The sequence below is a fragment of the Prionailurus bengalensis genome, chromosome B3 (genome assembly GCF_016509475.1).
Source record: "Prionailurus bengalensis isolate Pbe53 chromosome B3, Fcat_Pben_1.1_paternal_pri, whole genome shotgun sequence".
Taxonomy (NCBI): domain Eukaryota; kingdom Metazoa; phylum Chordata; class Mammalia; order Carnivora; family Felidae; genus Prionailurus; species Prionailurus bengalensis.
Genome location: NC_057355.1, coordinates 38,903,675 through 38,926,247, shown reverse-complemented (window position 1 = coordinate 38,926,247; position 22,573 = coordinate 38,903,675). Strand labels below are relative to the sequence as shown.

The 22,573-nt window shown below is 39.7% G+C and overlaps 1 protein-coding gene, 1 long non-coding RNA gene and 1 pseudogene across 3 annotated transcripts in view; 2 read left to right on the top strand and 1 right to left on the bottom strand.

The window, feature by feature from the left end:
* Positions 1-22,512, top strand: part of ZWILCH (zwilch kinetochore protein) — a 36,391-nt gene extending 13,879 nt beyond the window's left edge. For both annotated transcript variants that reach the window (XM_043555102.1, XM_043555103.1), the window contains 15 exons: positions 684-883; positions 2,342-2,412; positions 2,758-2,913; positions 4,197-4,268; positions 8,173-8,266; positions 8,793-8,842; positions 9,641-9,746; positions 10,257-10,336; positions 11,883-12,039; positions 12,554-12,582; positions 15,103-15,239; positions 16,389-16,484; positions 17,694-17,806; positions 21,307-21,421; positions 22,487-22,512. In XM_043555102.1, the coding sequence (XP_043411037.1) occupies positions 684-883; positions 2,342-2,412; positions 2,758-2,913; positions 4,197-4,268; positions 8,173-8,266; positions 8,793-8,842; positions 9,641-9,746; positions 10,257-10,336; positions 11,883-12,039; positions 12,554-12,582; positions 15,103-15,239; positions 16,389-16,484; positions 17,694-17,806; positions 21,307-21,395 (1,450 nt within the window). In that variant the 3' untranslated portion in view covers positions 21,396-21,421; positions 22,487-22,512. The remainder of the gene's footprint in view (positions 1-683; positions 884-2,341; positions 2,413-2,757; positions 2,914-4,196; positions 4,269-8,172; positions 8,267-8,792; positions 8,843-9,640; positions 9,747-10,256; positions 10,337-11,882; positions 12,040-12,553; positions 12,583-15,102; positions 15,240-16,388; positions 16,485-17,693; positions 17,807-21,306; positions 21,422-22,486) is intronic.
* Positions 1,833-5,561, bottom strand: LOC122468488. The gene is made up of 3 exons (XR_006293258.1): positions 5,453-5,561; positions 2,309-2,373; positions 1,833-2,095 (listed from the first exon to the last, which is right to left on the bottom strand). It is a non-coding gene; the product is annotated as an uncharacterized LOC122468488 (long non-coding RNA).
* LOC122469657 lies at positions 21,015-21,135 on the top strand (annotated as a pseudogene).
* Positions 22,513-22,573: the final 61 nt, after the last annotated feature.

The following is a 22,573-nucleotide window of genomic DNA, read 5'->3' as shown; positions in this document are numbered from 1 at the left end:
AAGGCTGGAGGCTGAGTTCAGTCACCAGTGGCTGGTGATGGATCAGTTCATGTCTGTATGATGAAGGCTCCATAAAAACCCAAAAGGAGAGTGTGTGGTGAGCCTCTGGGTTGGTGAACAGGTAGAGATTTGGGGAGAGTGGCTCACTGAGAAAGGGCATGGGTGCTCCACACCTTTCCGCATACCTTGCCCTGTGCCTCTCCCATCTGTCTGCTCCTGAGCTCTATCCTTTTATAATAAACCAGTGATCTAGCAAGTAAAATGTTTTTCTGAGTTCTGTGAGCTGCTCTAGCAAATTAATCGAACCCAAAGAGGAGGTTGTTAGAACGTCTGGTTCACAGCTGGCTCTTCAGAAGCACAGGTGTCAACCTGGACTTGCATTTGGCATCTAAAAGTAGGGGGTGGAGCCAGTCTTGTAGGCCTGAGCCTTAATCTGTGGGATCTGATGCTGTCTCTGGGTAGATAGTGTCAGAATTGAGTTGAATTGTAGGATACCTGGCTGGTGTTAGAATTACTTGGTATGAGGAAAACTCCTACATAATACAGTTGGTGCAGAATCCTGGTGATCAGAAGTAGGATCAGTGTCACAATCGTAGATACCCTTCGTAGTATCTTTGAAAAAGAAAAGTTGACTGGTCGGCAGTCACTATTTATAATTTATTCTTCGTACTCTTGTTTTCAAGGCAGTTAATTGGACTTTACACTATGGCTCACAATCCTAATATGACCCACTTGAAGACTAATCATCCAGTTACTGCCCTTCCTGCCCTGTGGGTGAGATGTGACAGTTCAGATCCTGAAGGGACCTGTTGGCTGGGAGCTGAGCTTGTCACCACAAATGACAACATTACAGGAATTGTCTTATATACGGTCAGTTGTAAAGGTGAGAGCTCACTCTTCTTACTTTTGTGGGGGTGTATTTATTTGTGTCGTTATTGTGCTGTGATTTGTACTGAAAACTGAAATTGTTAAGAGGGGAAGTGCACACGATGGAACTTGTCAGCCACCATGGACCTACTCTGGTGTGTAACTTGGGGCATACAGGAGATACTCCAGAAACAGATCTCCAAAAATCTGAACAGAAGTTTATGGTTTTGTTTACTAGTTTTATTTGGGTTTCATTTGATTTATATGTGTGTATTTTGGGGAATTTTCATTGGAAGATAAAAAAAATTGAATGTAATGACAATATAATTCCGATCTCATAGTAGATGTTTAATTATACTTTTGGTAGAGGCATTGTTACTGAACCCTAAAATCAGATTTGTGTGTTCAATCTGCAGTAAACCTAATCCCTGAGTCACTGGGTTTGAGGCTGAGAAAGTTTTATTCTCAGAAGGGCAGCCCATTGAGAGGGCTGGGGAGTAATCCCCAAACTGCCTTCCTGACTGAGATTAGAGCAAGTTTTTTATAATCATAGGAGTTGAGATCGCATACTTACTGAGGAAAAGGATGGGGAAAGCTTGTGACTATGCTTGGGGAAAGATGGAGCGTGCACATTGAACAAACATATGTAATGTCTATCCCACGTTCCCTTTGGAGTGGAGATTAACCCCAGAACAAGGCATGATTCAGTCACTGATGCCAGGAGGTTATCTTAGGACAAGGAGAAGAAGCTATGGGTATGCTTCAAGAGCCTGTACAAATTGGATAATGGCGTCTGGGGCTCGTTACCTTGGGTAAAGGGTGCAGAGCCTTGCTTTTTCATTGGCCGGAGCCGTTTCCGTTGACCCTGAGTCCAGGTTTCTAGAGAGACATCTAGTAGATTTATTAGTGGGATCTGAAAAGACACAATAGCTGATTAGAGAGAAACGGGTCTCTGAAAAACAAGCTTTAAATTTTCTGCTGTTTCAACTTCATTTACTGTATGGGGCATGGTTTCAGTATTGGCCTTTGCTCCACTTTTCTTCCCCTCTCCCTTGTTTTAAATGTTTATTTATTTATTTAGAGAGAGAAGAATGTACGCACAATTGGGGGGGGGGGCAGGTGGGCAGAGAGAGAGGGAGAGAGAATCCCAAGCAGGCTTCCTGCTGTCAGCATAGAGCCCAACTTGACTCGGGGCTCCATTTCACGAACTGGACCATGAGATCATGACCTGAGCCAAAAATCGAGTTGGATGCTTAACCGACTGAGCCACGCAGTCATCCCCCGCCCCCCCCCCCCCCCCGCCGCAACTTTCCTCCTTCTGTCAACATTTCATCTGAGGATTTATTTAATTTTAACAATTACTAGTGTTAAGTTGTGGTGCCCTTAGAATTTGAGGGATCCTAGTTTTTTTTAGCTCTAACCATAGAATTTTGAATTGTACCTTTAAAATGATGTTTCCTTTTATGTCTTACAGCTGATAAAAATTATTCTGTAAATCTTGAAGACCTAAAAAGTTCACATAAGAAAAGACATCACTTGTCTACTGTAAGTATTTCTCTTCTGCTCACGTTATTTTCTTCAAACTGTTACGGATGTGCCTCCCTTGTTTGATGCTTTTTTCACTCCTAATAGGACTAGATGTGTTTTTTTTATAGTATCAAAATGTTTGTGTTTATTTTCATATTGGCTAGTGACTAAAAGTAGATGCCTTCCTGCTTTTTAGCCAGTCTCTGTGATGAAAAAGAATGGTTTTATTTTTCCATTTGGGATAAAATTGTAGTGCTTTTTCTTTTGCTGGGAAAAGAACCAACGTAGTTTTGATAATGGGCCTCTGGCCATGTGAAAGCGTGGCTAACAGTGGGTCGGGTTGGCTGGATATGCTTTTTTCAGGTAACAGCCAGGGGCTTTGCCCAGTATGAGCTGTTTAAGTCCACGGCCTTGGACGACACACTTGCCGCATCACAGACTACGATCACTTTGGATATTTCCTGGAGTCCCGTGGATGAGATTCTTCAAACCCCTCCACTTTCCTCAACTGCAACCCTGGTAGGAGCAAACTTTATTTTATGTTGAGTTTATTCAGTGTGAATTTACTCTTCGCTTGCTTGTTGCTGGTGCTGCATGCTGCCAGCGCCAGCCCTAGCCCTCGCCGGACAGTTCTGAGGCCCAGCTCACCCCTGAGGTCTCACCAGGGCAGTGGATGGAGGTTTTGCCGGGCGAGCTGATCTGTCAGTTGCCCACAGTGCTGCAGTTATGTAACTTAAGAGTTTTCTAGTGATTAATAAAGTCTCTTGAGTTGGGACCCAAGTGAAATGATCAAAATGACTTATCTCTCCTGTTCTTAAAAGATTGCAGATACTGGCAATACAGTAACTTGCATTAAATTTTGTATTTTCATAAAAGTGTTTGCTAGTATCATTATTACTTAGTTTGTGTTCAAAATTTGTTCCAGTTGTTATGTATCCGTTAGATACGCTTAGCAATTTGGGCTGTTTGTTAGGCCTTTTCGCTTTATATTTATATTTCCAGGCATCTGACTTAAGAAGTTAATCGGAATTGCTGGCAAAAAATTTATGTACAAAGATAGTTTCATATCGTGATAATAAGCGTGTTTCTAAAATATTAAAAACAAACCTGAATGTTCAATAGGGAAATGATTAAAGTAGATTTCCCTAATGAAATATTGTGTATTCTTTAAAAATCATGATGTAAAATGTCTTTAATAATAACAGGAAATTCTTATTAAGCAGAAAAAAGGAAGATGTACAAAACAGTGTATACAGTAGGATCTCAACTATGTTTTAAAAAACTGTGTACATGGAAGCCTGGACGGGGTTAATTGTTATTCCCCCAGGGTGGCAGGATTATGGATAATTATGTTCTTAATGCTTTTCTCTTCTGGCTAAGACAGCACACTGTTGGTTTAGTTAGGAGTCTACTGAACATATTTATTAGGGGGCGGTTATTTTTGGTACGTGGAAATGAATGCTAAGTTTGTCATTGGGTCTTAAGATGTATTTGTTTACATTTCTCCCACGTGTCTTTTGGAAATTCAGTGGGAAAGGGCAGGAGAGCAGATGTTCCACATAGGTAGGATGGCGGAGTCAAGAGGGGGTGGTGGCATGAGTTTAGGTTACTGTATCGGGATGGGCAGGATCTATGGTGTCTCTGGGTATGATATTCTAAGTGCAGTATTACCCTACTTACGTTCATTAGTGCTTTAGGAAATACGTGTTTTAATGTGTGGGGAATTTGAAACGCAAGTAACTGTGACCCTTATGCAGAAAAGATGGGATTTCCAGTGAAAACTGACTTTGGGAACTTTTTAGAATATTAAAGTGGAATCGGGAGAGCCCAGAGGTCCTTTGAATCATCTCCAGAGAGAAGTGAAATTTCTCCTTGTGAGTATCCTACTGGAATTTGTAACTTGCATTAAATTTTACATTTTCATGAAAGTGTTTGCTAGTATCATTATTATTTAGTTTGTGTTCAAAATTTGTTCCAGTTGTTATGTATTCATTAGATATGCTCGGCAATTTGGGCTGTCTGATTTTACTGTGTGGTAGTTGTCCTTTACGGGTATCCTTTGTTAGATAGTTTATAGCTGCTCTTCTTCCACCTTTTTACGAGAGTATTTGGTTTCTATTCTTACAATGGATTCCCCTCTTTTAGGTGGATCAGCTGCCAATTTATGCCAAATGCGTGTATAATCTGCTTGTTAATAACTGGGATTTTGATTCATGCTAAAGATTAGTGAGCATGTGTTTCAAGAACTTTATGTTTTGTTGAGTTTTACTCCATTCTACAAATTGAATCTCAAGAAGGTGTCCTGCCTACTTCTTTTCTTTTTAAGCTTTATTGAGGTATAAGTTATATCCCATAAAATCCACTTGTTTTAAGTATACAATTCAGTGGTTTTTAGTATACTTACAGAGTTGTACAACCGTGGCCATATATAATTTTAGAGCATTTTTATCACCCTAAAAAGAAACCCTGTGCTGATTAGCAGTCACCTCCCACCCTCACCAGCCCCTAGCAGCCAGTAATCTACTATTTTGTAGTACTCTGTTCTTTTCATTGCCAAATAGCATTCTATTATATAGATATACCACATTTTGTTAATCCTTTCATCAGCTGATAGGCATTTCGATTGTTGTTACTTTTTGACTATTATGAATACTGCCATGAGCAGTCTAGAACAAGTTTTATGGGACATATGTTTTCATATCTTCTGAATGGAGTTGCCGGGTCATTGTGGTAACTATGTTTAAGCTTTGGAGGAGCTGTCAAACCATAACCGTTTTCCAAAGTGGCTGTACAGTTTTACATTCCTACCGGCAGTGTCCGTTCCAGTTTTTCCGTATCCTTGCCAACGCTTCGTGTGGTCTTATCATTATCAGAGCATCCTAGTGGGGATGAAATGGTATCTCATTATGGTTTTGGTTTGCATTTCCCTGATGGCTATTGGCTTTGAAGAATCTTTTCCTGTTCTTTTTGGCTCTTACTTTTTTAGTTTAACCTCACATCCTACTTTTCCCACTGACCACCCCCCCCGCCACCCCCAACCCTGGCCCGTTTACAGTACCTTGGTCCTGTCACTCTGTCACTTTGTGGTGAGTGTGTCTTGACCTGTGTAGTGTGCCCTTCTCCCACCTGTGTGCTGGGCGAGCTGTCTGTGACATCGTCACCAGGATGATCGCACTGCTCCCTCAGAATGGCGCATGTTGCCTCTGCTTTGTGCTGCCAGAGCACTTCACACACACCACTTGTCGGGTGTTTATCAACCCCGCTAGTCTGTTTACTTCTCTGTCTCCCCTCCTACACTTGAGTGCCAGGTACTCTGTGTCCTCGACATCTGGCATGGTACCACGCATACATGGTACCTTTATCTCTGATTATTATTTCCCTTTTTGTACAAAACTTGGTACCTTTCTTTCTGGAAAGAATCCTTTCTCAGGATCCTTCCTGTGGCCTTCCATCATATTTCTCTCCACATGTCTCTGCCCTCCTCTCCCCACACACTGGCAGAGAGCTCGTCCATTGAGTGGTTTGACTAATACCTTTATGAGGGAACTCCAGACTCTCTTTTTCTTTTTCAGTTATTTTTTTTAACGTTTATTCTTGAGAGGCAAAGAGAGCACAAGTAGGGGAGGAGCAGAGGGAGAGGGAGACAGAGAATTCGAAGCAGGCTGTCAGCACAGAGCCCAACGCAGGGCTCGAACCCATAAGCTGTGAGATCATGACCTGAGCTGAAGTTGGACGCTTAACTGACTGAGCCACCCAGATGCCCCCAGACTCTCTTCTTTTCTTTAAGCTGATACTGGTCCGCTGCTGTTGCTCTCAAACTCAGTATTTCCAAAAGGAAACTTGAGATCTTCTCCAGACTAGATCTCCCTCAGAGAACCCCCCATTTCTGGCTGTGGCTCTCCCATTCCTTCAATTTTCCAGGCTAGAAACCTTATATTTTAGTTTAGTGAGAGCTATTTTTACCGCTACCGCTTAACTACCACAACTAGAAGCTGCCACTGTGTGCCATCCATGTGGTGCTAGATGGTTCAGTTACTTTGCTTGAGACATCAGTAGTTGGTTTGTGGAAGACCTGATTCAAATACATGTCTGTCTGTCTGTCTGACTTGCAAGTCCATGTTTTGTTATAACCTCCCTTATAACTTCGCAGGATCTTAGATGTGCACATGACCACAGTCTCTCCAAGTTCAATGCCTTGTATTTTTGTAAATAGATAGGATTTTTTCTTTTATTTTTTCCTCAACTCCTTCCCTCTCTCCCTCCCTCCCTCTCTAATAAACTGTTCTTTTTTCGCCTTTAAGCTTTTTGTCACTGCCCATCTTAGTTAAGGCCCTTATCACCTCCTTCCTGGACCAGTCTAAAGGTCATTCATTGTTTCTCAACAGAGACACTGGTGGTGTTTTAGGCAGAATCATTCTTCATGGTTTGGGAACACAAGGATGCTAACAACCTTGGCCCCTACCAGACTAAATACTCAAAGTGCCCCGGTACCTCCAGTCACTGTGACACCAAAAATTATCTGCAAATTTTTCCAAAGATCCCCTGGGGGTGGAAAATGATATCACTTCTATTGAGAAACTTTGTACTTCCTTTTTTCTTTAGAATCCATCTTGGGTATTTCTGACATTAATTCTTAACTACTTGGTCATGTCATTTTCCTACCAAACAATCAACAATGGCTGTTGTCTTTCATATGAAATAATCTTTTCATGTTTTTGTTTCCTTTTTTTAAAGATTTTATTTTTAAGTAATCTCTATAACCAATGTGGGGCTTGAACTCAAGACCCTGAGATCAAGGATCACATGTTCTTCTGACTGAGCCAGACAGGTGCCCCCAAAAATCTTTCCAGGTTTTAAGATCTGTATTTCTGTATAGCCCCTGTTCCTTCTGATCTCATTTCCCACCGTTCCCTGCATGTTTTCTCCACCACAGCCGGACTCCACCCCACCCTCTTCATCTTCTTCCGTGCTCCTTCCCTTCTCTACAGCTCACAGTTCCCACAATTGAGTTCAGCTGATGTTTCACATCGTTCCCGTGGTGATTCCAGCCTATGTTGACCCCCTTTCCTTTGGTTTAGATAATGTATGTATAGGCATATACATTTATATTATTTTTATATAAACTTCCATTCAGTTTCACATTTGTTGTTCCCTGATTATTGCACCGGGGTTATCGGTCCTTTTTTTTTTTAATGTTTATTCTTGAGACAGAGAGAGAGCAAGCGAGGGAGGGGCAGAGAGAGAGGGAGACCCAGAATCCGAGGCAGGCTCCAGCCCCTGAGCTGTCAGCACAGAGCCTGACGCGGGGCTCGAACTCACGAACCGTGAAATCACGACCTGAGCCGAAGTCAGACACTTAACCGACTGAGCCACCCAGGTGCCCTGTTGGTCGTTTTTAACCAAAGTTAAAAGCATCTTCAGGGTAGGCTCATTACTCTGGAATCCTCAGCACCTATGCACATGGCATCATCGTTAGAACACCGTGTTTTGTATCGGATTACTGGGTGTATGTCCTTGCACTGTCAGTAATGTGTGACCTTGAGCAAGTTACTTCACCTCTGGTCTCAGGAAAAGGGATGATGGTAATATCTGCCTGATGGGGTTTTTGTGAGGATTACATACCATACTACATATAAAACACTTAGAACTATTCCTGGCTTGTGGTTAGTCATTCAAAAAATTTTATGATGACCAATATTACGAAATGTATTCCTACTGATTAAATTATGTTTTTTGCTAAAAAATTTTGGGTTTCTTTTTTTTTTTAATCTCCCATAGGTCTTGGCTGATGGTTTGAGGACGGGTGTAAGCGAATGGCCTGAGCCTCTGGAAGTAAAGTCTGCTGTTGATCTTGTGCAGGAATTTCTGAATGGTCTTTGTTTTCCTAACTCATGCTCTCTTTATACTGTTTATTTTTCTTAGTTGCGAATTTATACTTTCTAAATTCAAAAATAAGTTGTCTTTTTAGGCGTGGTATTCCTTTTGGTTGGGATATATATGAAGTTGTGAGGTCTGTCATGGTCAGAGGGACAGATTTGTTCTGAATTACTAGTAGTAGAGGTCTAAGTAATTTTAAGAATTAATATTGAATTTAAATTTTATATATCGCAGCTGTATTCGAGATTGTATGAAAAGAGGGATGGAAGAGAAACCTTTGAGCACCTACCATGTGCCCAGCAATGTGTGTCAGGGGCTTTCACTGTATCTCAGAACACCCCCACACCCCTACCAGTTGGGTATCTATCATAACCTCCATTAGAGAGTTAAGTAATTTGCTAAAATCCCTGGTTGTATTTCTGCTGTCCTCATTTACCACTTGAAAGTAGGATTAGGATGGAAATAATTTAGAAAGCAGAAAGATAAAATCTAGAGTTAATAAGCTTTTGCTACTTTTCTAGACTTAAATAAGCTGGATGGATTTGGTGATTCTACAAAAAAAGACACAGAGGTAAGCAATCCTTATCAGTTAGCAACATACACTGAAACAGCTTTTACGATTTGGTTGTACTGTTACCCTTCATGTCCTACCATTTCAAATGGATCTGGTACAGCAAAGGCAGTGTTTTGAGGGTAGTTTTTTTCTTGGTCTTTAAAGTCAGCACTGGTGATTGTTTTCCTTAAGAACTAATAAATGCTTTTGATGAGAACTAATAAGTACATATTATTAGTTGATCAACTGCAGAGAAGCAGAAATGACTCTATGTTAATATGCTATAAGATGGTAATGCCTTTCTTGGTATCATTAAGTTAAGTTAAATAGGTTGTCATTTGATGAACAGGAAAATGGAGACAAATTCATTTAATTAAGTATTTTTGCATAGAAGGAAAGTTGAATGCTTGCTTTAGGCATCACACTTTTAAAACAATTTAAGGGTCCAGTTTTTCACGGTCAGTTGATTTGTATCTCCTCATTAGTGAATGAAGTTCTAGAAAATTCACTCACATCTGTGGATCCACATTTTCTCAGAGCATGATTTAAAAGCTCGCTGTCCTTAAACTATTTTTATTTTTGTTTCTTTCTTTTTTTTTTTTTTTTAAGTCTATTTATTTATTTTGAGTTGGGGGATAGAATTTCAGGCAGGCTCTGTGCTGTAAGCACAGGTCCCGACTCGGGCTTTGATCCCACAAACCATGAGATCATGACCTGAGCTGACATCAAGACTTGGGCGCTTAACCAACTGAACCACCCAGGCGCCCCTCTTTTCTTTTTTAATAAACTGAGTCTTCTCTAATGCTTCTTTCTCAGACAGTGAAGCATGACAGTGCTGCAGTTGACCGTACCATCGAGTGTCTTTTCACAGTGCGGGGCGATCTCGATTTTGCTGAGCAGCTGTGGTTCAAAATGAGCAGTAGTATGTGTCTACCATGATTGTAAAATAAAATGTTTCCTGTTATTTGTTAGGCTTACTTTTTAAGTCTTTGAAAATCATACAATGTGTACTATTAGTCTTGTGTGGAAGCCTGGTTCCTATTTTATCAGATTCATTTCTAATAATGTATTGGCACATTCTACTCAAGAATTGTACTAAGACAAGGCAATTTATAGAGTCCATTTTTCTCCTGCCTTGAGCATAAGATGTAGGTGGTTTTAATGTTATGTTTATATGAACCAAAACATACACCTTAGTGGTATTGTAATTATTAGAAAAAGGAAAAGATGTTCCTTAATGTTTCACTGTGTTATTTTGTGACACTGAGTTTACTTTAGAAATCTTTCTGTTCGTCTTTATTTTCTTTCCCTTTCCCCCATCCATAAAGTACAGATACTTGTCCTCTACTTACTTGTGTATCCTTAAGATTAATGATGTATTTGATCTGCAGAAATTCCATGAAAGTAATGTTGGACTGACTTGTTTTCCAAGGTGTGATTTCTTATCAAGACTTGGTGAAATGTTTCACGCTGATCATCCAGAGTCTACAACGTGGTGATATACAACCATGGGTAGGTTTAGTAGTGTGCGTTAGAACCCTTTTTCAGCAGCTGAGCATGAAGGTTAAGGCATAGGCTTGGGAACAGACTGCCTGAGTTTAATTCCAGCCCTGCTGCTTTCTTAGCTGTGTAAACTTGGGCAGGTGTCTTTAGGTCTCTGTGCCCCAGTTTCCTCATCTGTAAAGTAGGAGGAGGAAGAGTATCTACCTCGTGGTGTTGTTTTAGGGTTAAATATTCTCCAAATGTATCATGCACGCCCTTTAAATCATTAATTTGTTTCTTCGGATCCACCCTGAGCTCTACACAGGAATATGTATCAAGATTTTACATATTAGAATGGTTATCACAACCTCATTTCTGGTAGCAAAAAATTGTAAATGACATAAACTTCTCGTTAATGGACCATAAGTAAAGAATGATACAGCCACATCTTTGCTAAAAATGGTGCTGACAGATGATCGGTGGAGAAACGCTTACAATCTGCAGTAAAAAGAAAGGATTATACACTATTGCATTAAAAAAGTAAATTTTGAAGGGAAAAACCTGGATACAAATAAATCAAAATGTTAACAGCAGTCACCTCTGGTGCTAGGGTTACAAATGAGGTTTTCCAACTGCATTATACATTTCTATACTTTATGGATTTTCCACAATGAACTCGTGCTTTTACAATCAAGAGAAAGCTAAGTAAAAAACTAGAAACATTCCTCATTTTGTAGGAATTCTTTGAAATAGTGTATCTGCCAGTTCACGACTCTAAAACTTAGAAACTTCCATGGGTGGGAACAAAGATCAACTGCAAAGCAAAGGCATGTGAGCTCTGCCCCTAACTGGGCAATGGTGGCTGTAGGTGTTTTAACCATGGCCATAGAGTTTCTCTCATCCTAGTCTCTGTGTGAGGCGTTTGCAAGTATATCCCTGCCCTGTGCAGTGAGTGCAAACAACACGAAAATCGTTTTTATTAAATAAAGGGAAATGCAAAAGGTGATGATGAAGATTAGAGATAATAGATATTAGTGACAAAATGGCCAATATTTCAGGTATCTCTAAAACAAAGTGCTTAACATTTGGAACATCTGTTAGGTCTGTAAGTTCACACATCGTAATTTGCAAATGATCTAGTTAGGATGTCTGTAGCCAGGGAGTTTCTCCTGACCAGTGAATAGACCACCGAGGGAGGGAGTTTTCCGTGCAGATGAAGACGTTCAGTTTAGGAAAGACGCGCAGGAGCACTTAATCAGCTAGCAGAAAAGAATTGCTAGTTGCAGAGCTTCAGAGAACCAACTCTGTCTTCTCTTTGGTGGAACCGTATCTGGGGGTGATAAGTTGAAACTCTTCATAGTTGCTTTGGACTCAAGCGAATCATATAGGAATGACCCTTCAGGAGCTGACACGTTTGTAAATCAGGGTTTTTTATTCACACTATTTATAGTATCAGGAGACTAAAAATGCAAGCTTATACATTTTTAGCTCGTAGCTCATGCAGTTTGTTTTTCTTTTGTTTATTGATTTGTTTATATTTTTATTTATGATTTTATACATTTGTTTTGATTTCTAGCTCCATAGTGGGAGTAACAGTTTACTAAGTAAGCTTATTCATCAGTCTTATCACGGAACCATGGATACAATTTCTCTCAGTGGGACTGTTCCAGTTAAGATGCTTTTGGAAATTGGTCTGGACAAACTAAAGAAAGATTATATCAGTTTTTTCATAGGTGAGTCCCTTTCCCTGCTCAAAAAATGAAAAAGCGTGTCACAATCATCAGCCATAAGTATTCTCAGATTTTATCTTTCTACTTGGCCCTAGTCATTTATAGCCCTGGCTTCACCCCTGGTTCTCTGTGAGACCAGCACTTCTCTTCGCTGGGACTTACTTTCCTCCTTGATAAAGAGATTAAATTTAACTCTAGTTTTGGTTTGTGTTTTTAGTTCAAACATTTTGAGATTCTATGAGGTTAGTGTATTAAATAAAAAGAAACCTTTCTGTGAGATGCTGTTTTAATACCCAACACTTGGTTGTTTTTATTAGAAGCAAGCTGTGATCACTTTTAGAATAGTATTAATATATATTCATGGTGTGATGTGCCAGAAAATTTGTCTATTTCTGGGGAACTATTTGGCCGGAGCATCTCTTTTATATAGGAGCTCTGCAAAATTTTACTAAGGTTCCTTAACAAGTAATAGGCGATACCTAAAGCTTATTTGTATATCTGTGTGTTTTCTTACTAGGTCAGGAACTTGCATCTTTGAATCATTTGGTGAGTTTGTCCTTTTATTCTTTTTTTTTTTAATGTTTATTTTTGAGAGAGAGAGACCGAGCGCAAGTGGGGAAGAGGCATAGAGACAAAGGGAGACACAGAATCTAAAACAGGCTCCAGGCTCTGAGCTGTCAGCACAGAGCCTGATGAGGGGCTCGAACTCGGGAATGGCAAGATCATGACCTGAGCCGAAGTCTTAGGTTGAAGCTGAGTAAGGTGGAGGTAACTCAACCAACTGATCCACCCAGGTGCCCCTGTTTTGTTGTTTTTTTTTTTTAAATGCTTATTTAGTTTTGAGAGAGAGAGAGAGAGTGTGTGCAAGCAGGGGAGGGGCATACAGAGGGGGACAGGGATCCGAAGCCAGCTCTGTGCTGACAGCAGCGAACCTGATGTGAGTCTCCAACCCACGAACCACTATATCATGACCTGAGCCGAAGTTGGACACTCGACTGACTGTTGATTGCCCCTGTTCTTTTATTCTAAAGTTGGCTTTTCTTTTAATTCAGTCATCCTACCTGCAGATACTAAATACCTGTTCTGTGCCAGCCCTTGTCCTAGGACCTAGGAAACATAGATAGACAGACAGACAAATATATAACAAAGAAAGGGTATTCTTTATTTTCATGCATTCCCCACCCCACCTCCCGCCCCAGTCATTTCATATGCCTGTTTTTTTCTTTTAATATGGTTTGACTCCAGGCTTTTGACATAATAGTCCTTAAATTTGGAGAACCTCCTAGAAGGCTAGTTGAATTGCTAATTCCTGGGCCCCAGTGACTCTGTAGGCCTAAGGCACAGAAAGATGTCTTTTAAAACAAGTCATCTCCTACTTCAAATAATTCAAATGCTTTTCCCTTAGTGTTAGTTTCCTGTTACAACATAAGTTATAGTAGTTCCCATCTCTGGGGGATATATTCCAAGACCCCCAGTAGATGCTTAAAAGTATGGTAGTACTGAATCCTGTGTATACTATGTCTTTCCCTATACACACTTCCCTATCATAAAGTTATGCACAGAGATTATAAGTTAGGCACAGAGATTAACAGCAGTAACTAAAAATAGAACAATTATAATAAACTATAATAAAAGTTATGTGGATGTGGTCTCTGTCTTAAAATCTTACTGTATTGTACTCACCCTTGTGATATTACAAGATGATAAAATGCCAGTGAGATCAAGTGAGGTGAAAGATGTAAGTGTTGTGACCTAGCGTTTGGCTACTGTTGACCTTCCAAGAGGTCTGAAACCATGGAAAGTGAAACCTTGGATAAAGGGGGGACCACTGTACTACAAACTTAAAAGCTTAAATGAACACAGACTTACTGCGTCACAGTTTCCTGGGGTTGGGAGTTGGGCACATTTAGCTGGGTAGTCTGCTAAGAGTTTCACAAGGCTGAAATCAAGGTGTCTGCCATCTGCTTGACTAGGGAAAGATCTACTTCTAAGTTCCCCCATTTGTTGTTGGCAGAATTCATTTCCTTGTGGCCTTATGACCAAAGTTCCCATTTCCTTGCTAGTTTTTTGGTCCAGGGCCGGTCTCAGATCTTAGGGATTGTTTTTGGGTCACCTGGTTAGGTAGGTCATAGTGACAGTCTCCCTTTTGATCAATTCAAAGTCAGTCACTTAGTAACCTAATCATGGAAGCACCATCTGTCAAGTTCTGGCCTATGAAGGAGAAGGGATTATTACAAGATGTGTATTTCAGGTGGTGGGAATCTTGGGGGCCATCATAGAATTCTGCCTACCGTTATTTACCGTGGATTATTTCCTTAGGATGTTTTCTCAGAAATAGGATGAGATCTGAGTATTTTATGATGCTTGACATACATTGCCAAATTTCTTTTTTCAAAGGGTGGTACCTATTTACCAGTTTCAGATGTGACTGGAAGCTTATCAATACTCTTGATTAATTTCTTGGTACTTGTTACCTGTTTTTAGAGGTGGACACTCCCATCAACCTGGCAAGGGTATTGAAGTTAAGAATTATCTTGTGGATTTGCCAGTCATTCCATCTGGAGAGCTTGGTGGGTAGTATTAGTTACCCACTTGGGCCTCCTTGGTGAGGCAGTTCTCGAATTTGTGTTAACCAGATAATGTAACAGTTTGCTGAGCATGTTCTCAGTGACAATTTTGCTTATGGTTTAGTTTGAAGAGTAGTATTGAAAGGTGGTAAATTCTGTCTGGCTGCCTCCATTTTTTACCCCCCTATTAATTAAGCATAGTTTAGGCTTAGCAAGCATAGTCATATTCTTCCTAAAGATTGCTTTTCTTCTTCTTCTTCTTCTTTTTTTTAATGTTTATTTTTAAGACAGACAGAGAGTGAGCAGGGGAGGGGCAGAGAGGGAGGGAGACAGAATCCCAAGCAGGCTCCGTACTGTCACTGCGGGGCTAGAACCCGGGAGTCGTGAGACAATGACCTGAGCCGAAACCAAGAGTTGGACACTTAACTGACTGAGCCACCCAAGCGCCCCAAGATTGCTCGTGCTCTTTAACTCCTTATTTTGCTGTTTTCTGTTCCAGGAATATTTCATAACTCCATCAGTAGATATACAAGAACAGGTGTGTCGTGTTCAAAAACTCCACCATATTCTAGAAATATTAGTCAGTTGCATGCTTTTCATTAAACCCCAACATGAGCTCCTCTTTGCTTTAACACAGTAAGTATTGCTCTTGTTCCTTCCACATAAAAATGTAGTCTCTTATGAAATAGGTGGGGCCAAAATGTGTGCAGTTTTTATTATCAGTTTGGGTAGAATCTGTACACCCTATCTTCACAGTAGCAGAATGGTTCTGAGCCCCTGTCAGAGGAAGGAAAGGCTTTGGATTCAGAAGGACTCAAGTTTGATACTTGGCTCTAGCATTTTGGGACTTTCTGAGGAAGTTTCCTTTCTTATTTTCTTATCTGTAAACAGGAACTAATAACTTGAAGTGTTTGTCGTCAGGATGAAATGATGTAATGTGTCTAAAGTACCTGACACCTAACGGGTGCTTCATGAATATTTCCTTCTTCTTTTCTTTATAGCCTTATACGTTTGGGCCAAAGTAATCATTGCTAGACCTCCAGTGGTAATTGAACGAAACCAAATACTATTATCCGACTTCTGCCGATAGCACTGCTGTAATTTTAGAGATTCTGCTGATCAGTTTGGCTAGAAACAGTTTGGAATGAGCCTCCTACATGGGTTGCCGGTGTCTTATGTGTATTTGAAGCCTCACGGTCGAAATGAGTGAGCCATCCAGTGGATGGACTGGGTTTCTTATTCCCTGTGGAAGGAAATGTACCATTGCCTTTCCCGAATTTAGAGTTTGCCTCAGTTGTAAAGGGAAATATTTGAAATTATTATTGTTTACAGAATCTAACATTTATTTTCATTAAAGATGAAGAGTGTAAATGAGTTAACTCTTTAATTCCCCAGAATCTGAAAACCATGGAGGCTGTATCTTTGTCTCTCTTTTGATTCTTACTGGTTTTCTTTTTCTGATACCATTTCCTCCCGCACTTAGTTAGGCCTTTACTCTGGCTTAACTTAATAGGCCTTCTATTAATTTTTACAAATTGAAAAAAAAATTGAGATATCCTTTCAAAATAAAAAACAACCTAACTTTTTTGTTGTGGGGGGGAGGAGGCATTGTTTTTCTGTTTACTGTTGTGGCCCTGAAATTATTCTTCTGCTGTTGTTTTGGTTAGTGGTACTGGGTGAAATGTTTCTCTTATGAGCTTTAGATTACCAGAAAGCCTTTATCTCCAAGGGACATTTTTTTTTTCCAGAAGAGGTTCTTTTTTTGTTGTTTTCTGTTTGTTTTAGATCCTGCATAAAATACTACAAACAAAATCCTCTTGACGAGCAACACATTTTTCAGCTGCCAGTCAGACCAACTGCTGTAAAAAGCTTATATCAAAGGTCAGCAACTTAATAATTAAATTATACTTTAGGCCTGGCCATAATTCCTGGGCAACTCCTCTGTCCTTTCCCTGGGGGTCTCGTGACCAAGAGCTGTGCTCCACCTCTGAAACCTTAATCATCTCTGTCCTGCTCTTTGACTGCCATCTGGTAGAGTTCACCCTCTCTCCTCTCCCAGACCTTTTGTCTTCTCTTTTTCTACCATTGGGCCTCTAGTCTTTCATTTTTCTCTCAACTTGTAATTCCTTCACAGTATAGGGCAGAAAGTGTAGGCAGAAGGGAAATGACAGATTGGGAAGAAAGTGATCGGGGTAATGACGACAAGTCGAGGATATGCCTGTGAGGAATGAGAGGGTTTGGGATTGGGGACGTATGGGACCGTGAGGCTAAGGTGACAGATTGGCCATCCACATGGACTCAGGCTGTGTCAAATGATAGGTTCTTCGGCTCTTCCCTCAACAGGTAATGTGCTTGAAATTTCTCTCATACTGAAGCCACTCTGTTTTTATCCTCCCTCTATTTTGTTCCCGCGTAGCCAAACCCTGTCATTCCTTGAAACTGCTCTGGCCGAGATCACTGGTGCCCTTCTAATTACCAAATCCAGTGGACAACTTGCCAGTAAAAGAGTGTGCTTTAGCCCCTGGTGTAATCAGCTGGCCCCCCAATTCTTTCTCCTGATGAGTAAGCACTTAGAAGGCTCTTTGGCATTTAACACTATTCCTTTCTTGGATCTCCGTCCCGTTTCTTCATTTCTTTGACACAGCGTTCTGTGTTAATGTTAATTCCGCCTCTCTGGTCCCCCTCCAAGACCGAGAGGAGTTCTCTCTTCAGGATCTTCCTCTGCCTGCTTCTTGTGTGGCTTTTCACCAGAACTCCACCTTCTGCCTTCTTTTCTTCTTGCTTTCCGTCTTCCCTGGGTGATTGGACTCACACTCAAAGCCTCGATTCCTCTGGGCTAATGAGAATTCATAACTCCCATCGCTAGCTTCTCCTGAGCTTCAGATTCATGTTTCTAAATTAGGTGTAAATCCCCAACTTCAGTGTCCTGTAGGTAGTTCAGACTCAAACCCCGAAATTTAGAGTTGCGACCTGTTCATCTCTTCTTTCTCAGTGCCTCTCACATGAGGACTTCGCTAATTATGAGTATAAAAGGAAGGAAGGAAATAACTGGGGCTTTTTTTTTCCCTTTGATGTTTCTTCTTTCCTTAGTGAGAAGCCACAGAAATGGAAAGTGGAAATCAGTGGTGGTCAGAAGAAGGTGAAAACAGTTTGGCAGCTGAGTGACAGTGCACCTGTAGACCATCTGAGTTTCCACAAACCTGGTAAAGATGGTTTGTAATCTATTCAGATAAATTCCAGTAGAAAATTAACTGAATCTTTACTGGCACATTATGGTAGCTCTTGTGCCCGGTTTTAAATAATTTTCCTGAACTCTAGGTGTAAAATGTATTTTTTCTGGGGGAAAAAATCATGGGAGAGTGCTTTTTCTCATCCTGGATAGAGGAACTTTTATTAAAAGAGGTCAAGCAATAGGGATACAAGGAGCAAAAATAGATGAGAAGGTTGAAATGCTAGCTCATACTTCACACTTTTGTGCACTCTTTCAGTGATGATATTTCTACTCTGATGTCTTCTCTGGAGGTGCTGGGAAAAGGTTGAGAATTTTTTGTTTATTTATTTATTTTTGAGAGAGAGCACAAGCAGGGGAGGGGCCGAGAGAGAGAGTCCCAAGCAGGCTCTGTGCTGCCAGTGCAGAGCCCCAGCGCGAGGCTCGAACTCGTGAAACCATGAGATCAGCTCTGAGTCAAAACCAAGAGTTGAACGTTTAACTGACTGAGCTACCCAGGTGCCCTGAGATTTTTTTTTAATGTGTATTTATTTTTGAGAGGGGGCAAGCACGTGTGAGCATGGGAGGGGCAGAGAGAGAGAAAGAGAGAGAGAGAGAGAGAGAGAGAGAGAGAGAGAGAGAATCTCAAGCAGGCTCCGTGAGGTCAGCGCAGAGCCAGATGCAGGGCTCCATCTCACGAGCTGTGAGATCATGACCTGTGCCGAAATCCAGAGTCGGATACTTAACTGACTGAGCCACCTAGGTTCCTAGGCGCCTCGAGCTTTCTAATGTTCTGTCATAGATGGTCCACATCAGTCAGAGAATGCGTTTGAGCCCTTGGTGTAATAAGCCAGCTCCAAGTATTCCTCCTTCAGTAAGCACCTGTAAAACTGTTATTTTCAAGTATGTGGATTGCAAGATTCTGTCCTCTCTTTGTGTAGATTTAAAAGGCTTCATTCAGATATTGCAGTGATTATCTAAAATCATATCTGATAGTTTTAAGACCATCTGAAAAGATTTCAGAAGCCTGTAGTCAACCAGTGCTGGTTATTGAACTACAGAACTCTACAAATAGTTCTAGATTGATACCTTGCAAAATTGTTTCCATGAAAAAAGGTTTATTCTCCCCCAAATATTTTTTGATTCAAGCATGATGGAAACTTCTCTGTTCATATGGCTGAATAGTAAAAGCCCTAAAGAAATGGAAAAATTTTCCTGAGAACCATCAGTTAAAAATCATCCTGTCTTTTCTAAGTGTGATATGAAACCTGGAGGGTATAAAGCTTGAAAATCAACCATATAAAATTAGAGAAGTTGCAGCATGACAGAAAAATACCAGAGGCAAAACAAATGATAAACAAGGAAGATTAATTTGCAGCTCATGTTCGGAAAAGAGGCTACATTGCCTACTACATAAAGAACTTTCAAATCAGTAAGAAAAATATGTTAATAACTCAATAGAAAAATGCAAGTAAGATGAACAGTTTGCCAAAGAGGAAATTCAGATGTCATCTTGAGAATGAAAGCTGCCCAGGCCCACTTATGATAAGAGAAATGCATATTTATATTATAGAGATACCATCTTTTGCCTGTCAGATAAGCAAAGATCAAAAAATTTGTTATCACGGTACTGGCGAGGATGTGAACAGGCAGGCGGTCAACCTCACACGTTGCCGATTGAAGTAGAAGTTTGCATAGCTTCTGTGGAGGGCGATATCCGCCAATATTTTAAAATACAATTTTTGGCCCAGCAGTTTTTTTTAGTAGGGATTTATTCCATACATAAAACCAGACATGTGCAAGAAGACCTATGCACAACCTTATTAAGTGTGGTATTGTTTATAGTATTAAAAGCCTGGAAAAAATATGGAGACAGAGGCATAAGAAAAGGTCTGGAAGGATACAATAAAATTTTAACCCTCAGGTGTGGCATGGTGAGGGCAGGGGTGGTTCCCAGCTTTAGGTGAACATTAAAATCACTTAAGGAGGTTTTAAAGTCTTAATACCAAGACCAAGTAAGTCAGAATCTTTGGAGCTACCGCCTGGACAGCAGTGACTTTTTAAAAAATTCTCCGGGTGATTCCATTGTGCAACTAGTTTGAGAACCACCAATTGAAGCATTTTGTTTTAACTGCAAATGTTGTTTAAAAAGATCTATATTTTATGATTAAAAAGAAAGTTTTAAAGCTGTGAACATATGTGATACGTTTTGGAAAATGCTATTTTAAATACATTTTATTACATAAAGATTAAACGTGTTTTATGAGGAAATTCATGCAAGATTAAACACCTTTTTTCAATGATGCTGGATAAGTGAAGTAGAGTGAACGTATCTCTAGAGTCTTTTTGATGCAGATTACTTCAAAAAGGAGTGAAAGTTATTTTGAATGTTTGAGTTAAAACAATTTATGAATAAATACTTGGTCCAGTGACTCCTATGAAAATAAAGAATTCTTATGAAATCCTATATTTGCGTGCTTGGAAAACCACTCACATATTCCATTTTGGCTAGAATTTTATAACCTCTTCTACCCATCGTATATTCCTGATGTGTTTGTCTAGAAATTATTCTGTCACCTCCAGCCCAAAGCAAGACCCACTGGTGAAGGACGCCCTCATTTGTAAGTCACGGGCTATTCATACAAAGCCCCAGTTGTAAATATTAAAGCTCAGTCATGATTTATTTTTTGCCAAAGATTATATGCATTTAAGAGGTTAGGCTTTCTGCTTCATTGGACTGAACTGAGCACTTAGGTCCAATACTAGCTTTTCAAGATACCTAATATTGTGATACTGTTGAGTAAAACATTGAGATCAAAATCAGGAAGACCTAAGAGAGAAGAAATGTCGGGAAGAAAATAATGATTTGGGGTGAACGGGAGCGAACAACAGCGTCTGGGACAGTGCTGCTCGCCCTGTGGGTACTCTGCAGATGATTGTTGATCATGGTGGGAATATGGAAACCAAAATGTTGACCCACAAGAAAGTGAACATAAGCTCATCTAAATGTTAATTGCATTTGTTTTTGAAATACAACAGTCTTCAGTAGAGAAAAAAAGTGCATATTTGCCTAGCCCTAAGACTAGAAATCTCAAGTAGAAATTGTTTTCCAAAATATATGTTAAGATTGGAAAAAAGAGTTGAACTATAGTGGATGAGGCACAAAAATAGAGCAGTATGTTCCCAAATTAAAAAGAGAATTAAGCTTTGTGAAGTGGCAGTATCGTAGCCAGTGAGATTTATCTGAGGTGCTATTATTGCTAATTGAAAAATACAGAATTAAAACAAGTCTGCTTTGTATTTTCTTTAGTCATGTTTTCAATGCATCAAAGTTTACCATTTAAAAGAATTGTCCACGCTGGTTTTTGTCCCCTAACTTCAAAATAGAAGACACATGCCATTCATATTACCTCTTGATTATTATAAAATTCAGCAGTGTATGTGGTAGAAAAGTCAGCAGGCTGGTAAGCAATTCTGATTTCTATCTGGTTATAGATGTTTCTGAATTAACATTAAACGGTAGCCTGGAAGAAAGGATGTTCTATACTAACATGGTCACCTGCAGCCAGGTGCATTTCAAGTGAAGTGTGCCAGTGGAGTCCTCTGTAAGGTAGTATGTTCGCTTTTTGTTCTCCAAATACTTTGTAGTGTATTAAGTATCTTATGTTTTAATTCTTTCTACAACAGAAGTATTGATTTAATACATTTGGAATATGGATTATTTTTCAGTAATCATGTAAAAGGCTTATCAGATGTTATTGAGCAATGCGGGTCTTTAATTTCCTTTTTACCTTCTGTAGTCAGTAAGCCAGATTAATCTTGAAACCAGAGAAATGAAAACATATTTTTGAGTGGTAATGTCTTTGCATTTTAAATCTCTATGTATAGTAGAGAGTTTGATTTCAAAAACATTGATGTGAGAGAAAAACCCTGAAGGAGCCTATCGATTGATGTTGAAAGCAGAGTTCTATTAAAAACATATCTACCCCAGCCCAGTTGTAGGACTAAGCCCCAGATGTAAACACCCTTTTAAAATGTTTAAGATAATATTAACCAAGAAAATTAATGCAATAGCAGTTTCTACTGTCTTACTGTTTTTGTGTTTTAGAAACAATAGAATCAGGTAATGAATAAAATGTCTCTTATCCTTTCTTAAGCCGTGTTTTGTCTCCAAATAAATATTGTTTAATTCTATCAATTTAGCTTAGTTAAGAGTAAAATGGACCTTTATTAAAAAAACAAAACAAAACAATATCTAGGCACAGAGAAGATATTAGACATATTTCTTTAAGGTACTTCAATGAAGTTAATTATGTTTAGTGGAAGAAAGTTTATCTCAGAAAAGTGTACGTGCTCATTTACTTGGTACCCACCTAGTGCGTTTCCCTGGTTGCTTGCTAGAATTTAGAACCTGAAGGGATTGTTATGTGCAGATGATTGTCCATCCTGTGTAGGACAGTGCTAAGATGGCAGTTATTTCCACATGAAAGTAATATTACTGGACAGATTTTTAAAAGGAAAAAAAATCAAGTAACAAAATAATTTGTGCACTATGATTCCTTTTTTGTAAAGTGAAAGTAGATGCATAATAGACAGCAAAATATTAACAGTGACTCTGACAGGTGATTTTTACTTCATTCATGCTTATTTTTATTTTCTAATTTTTAAATCCTAGCACAAGCCAAAACAAACAAAACAACAGCAAAAAAAAAACCCATTATCACAGAGCCTGAAACCAGAAATGTATATAAACCTTCAAGGC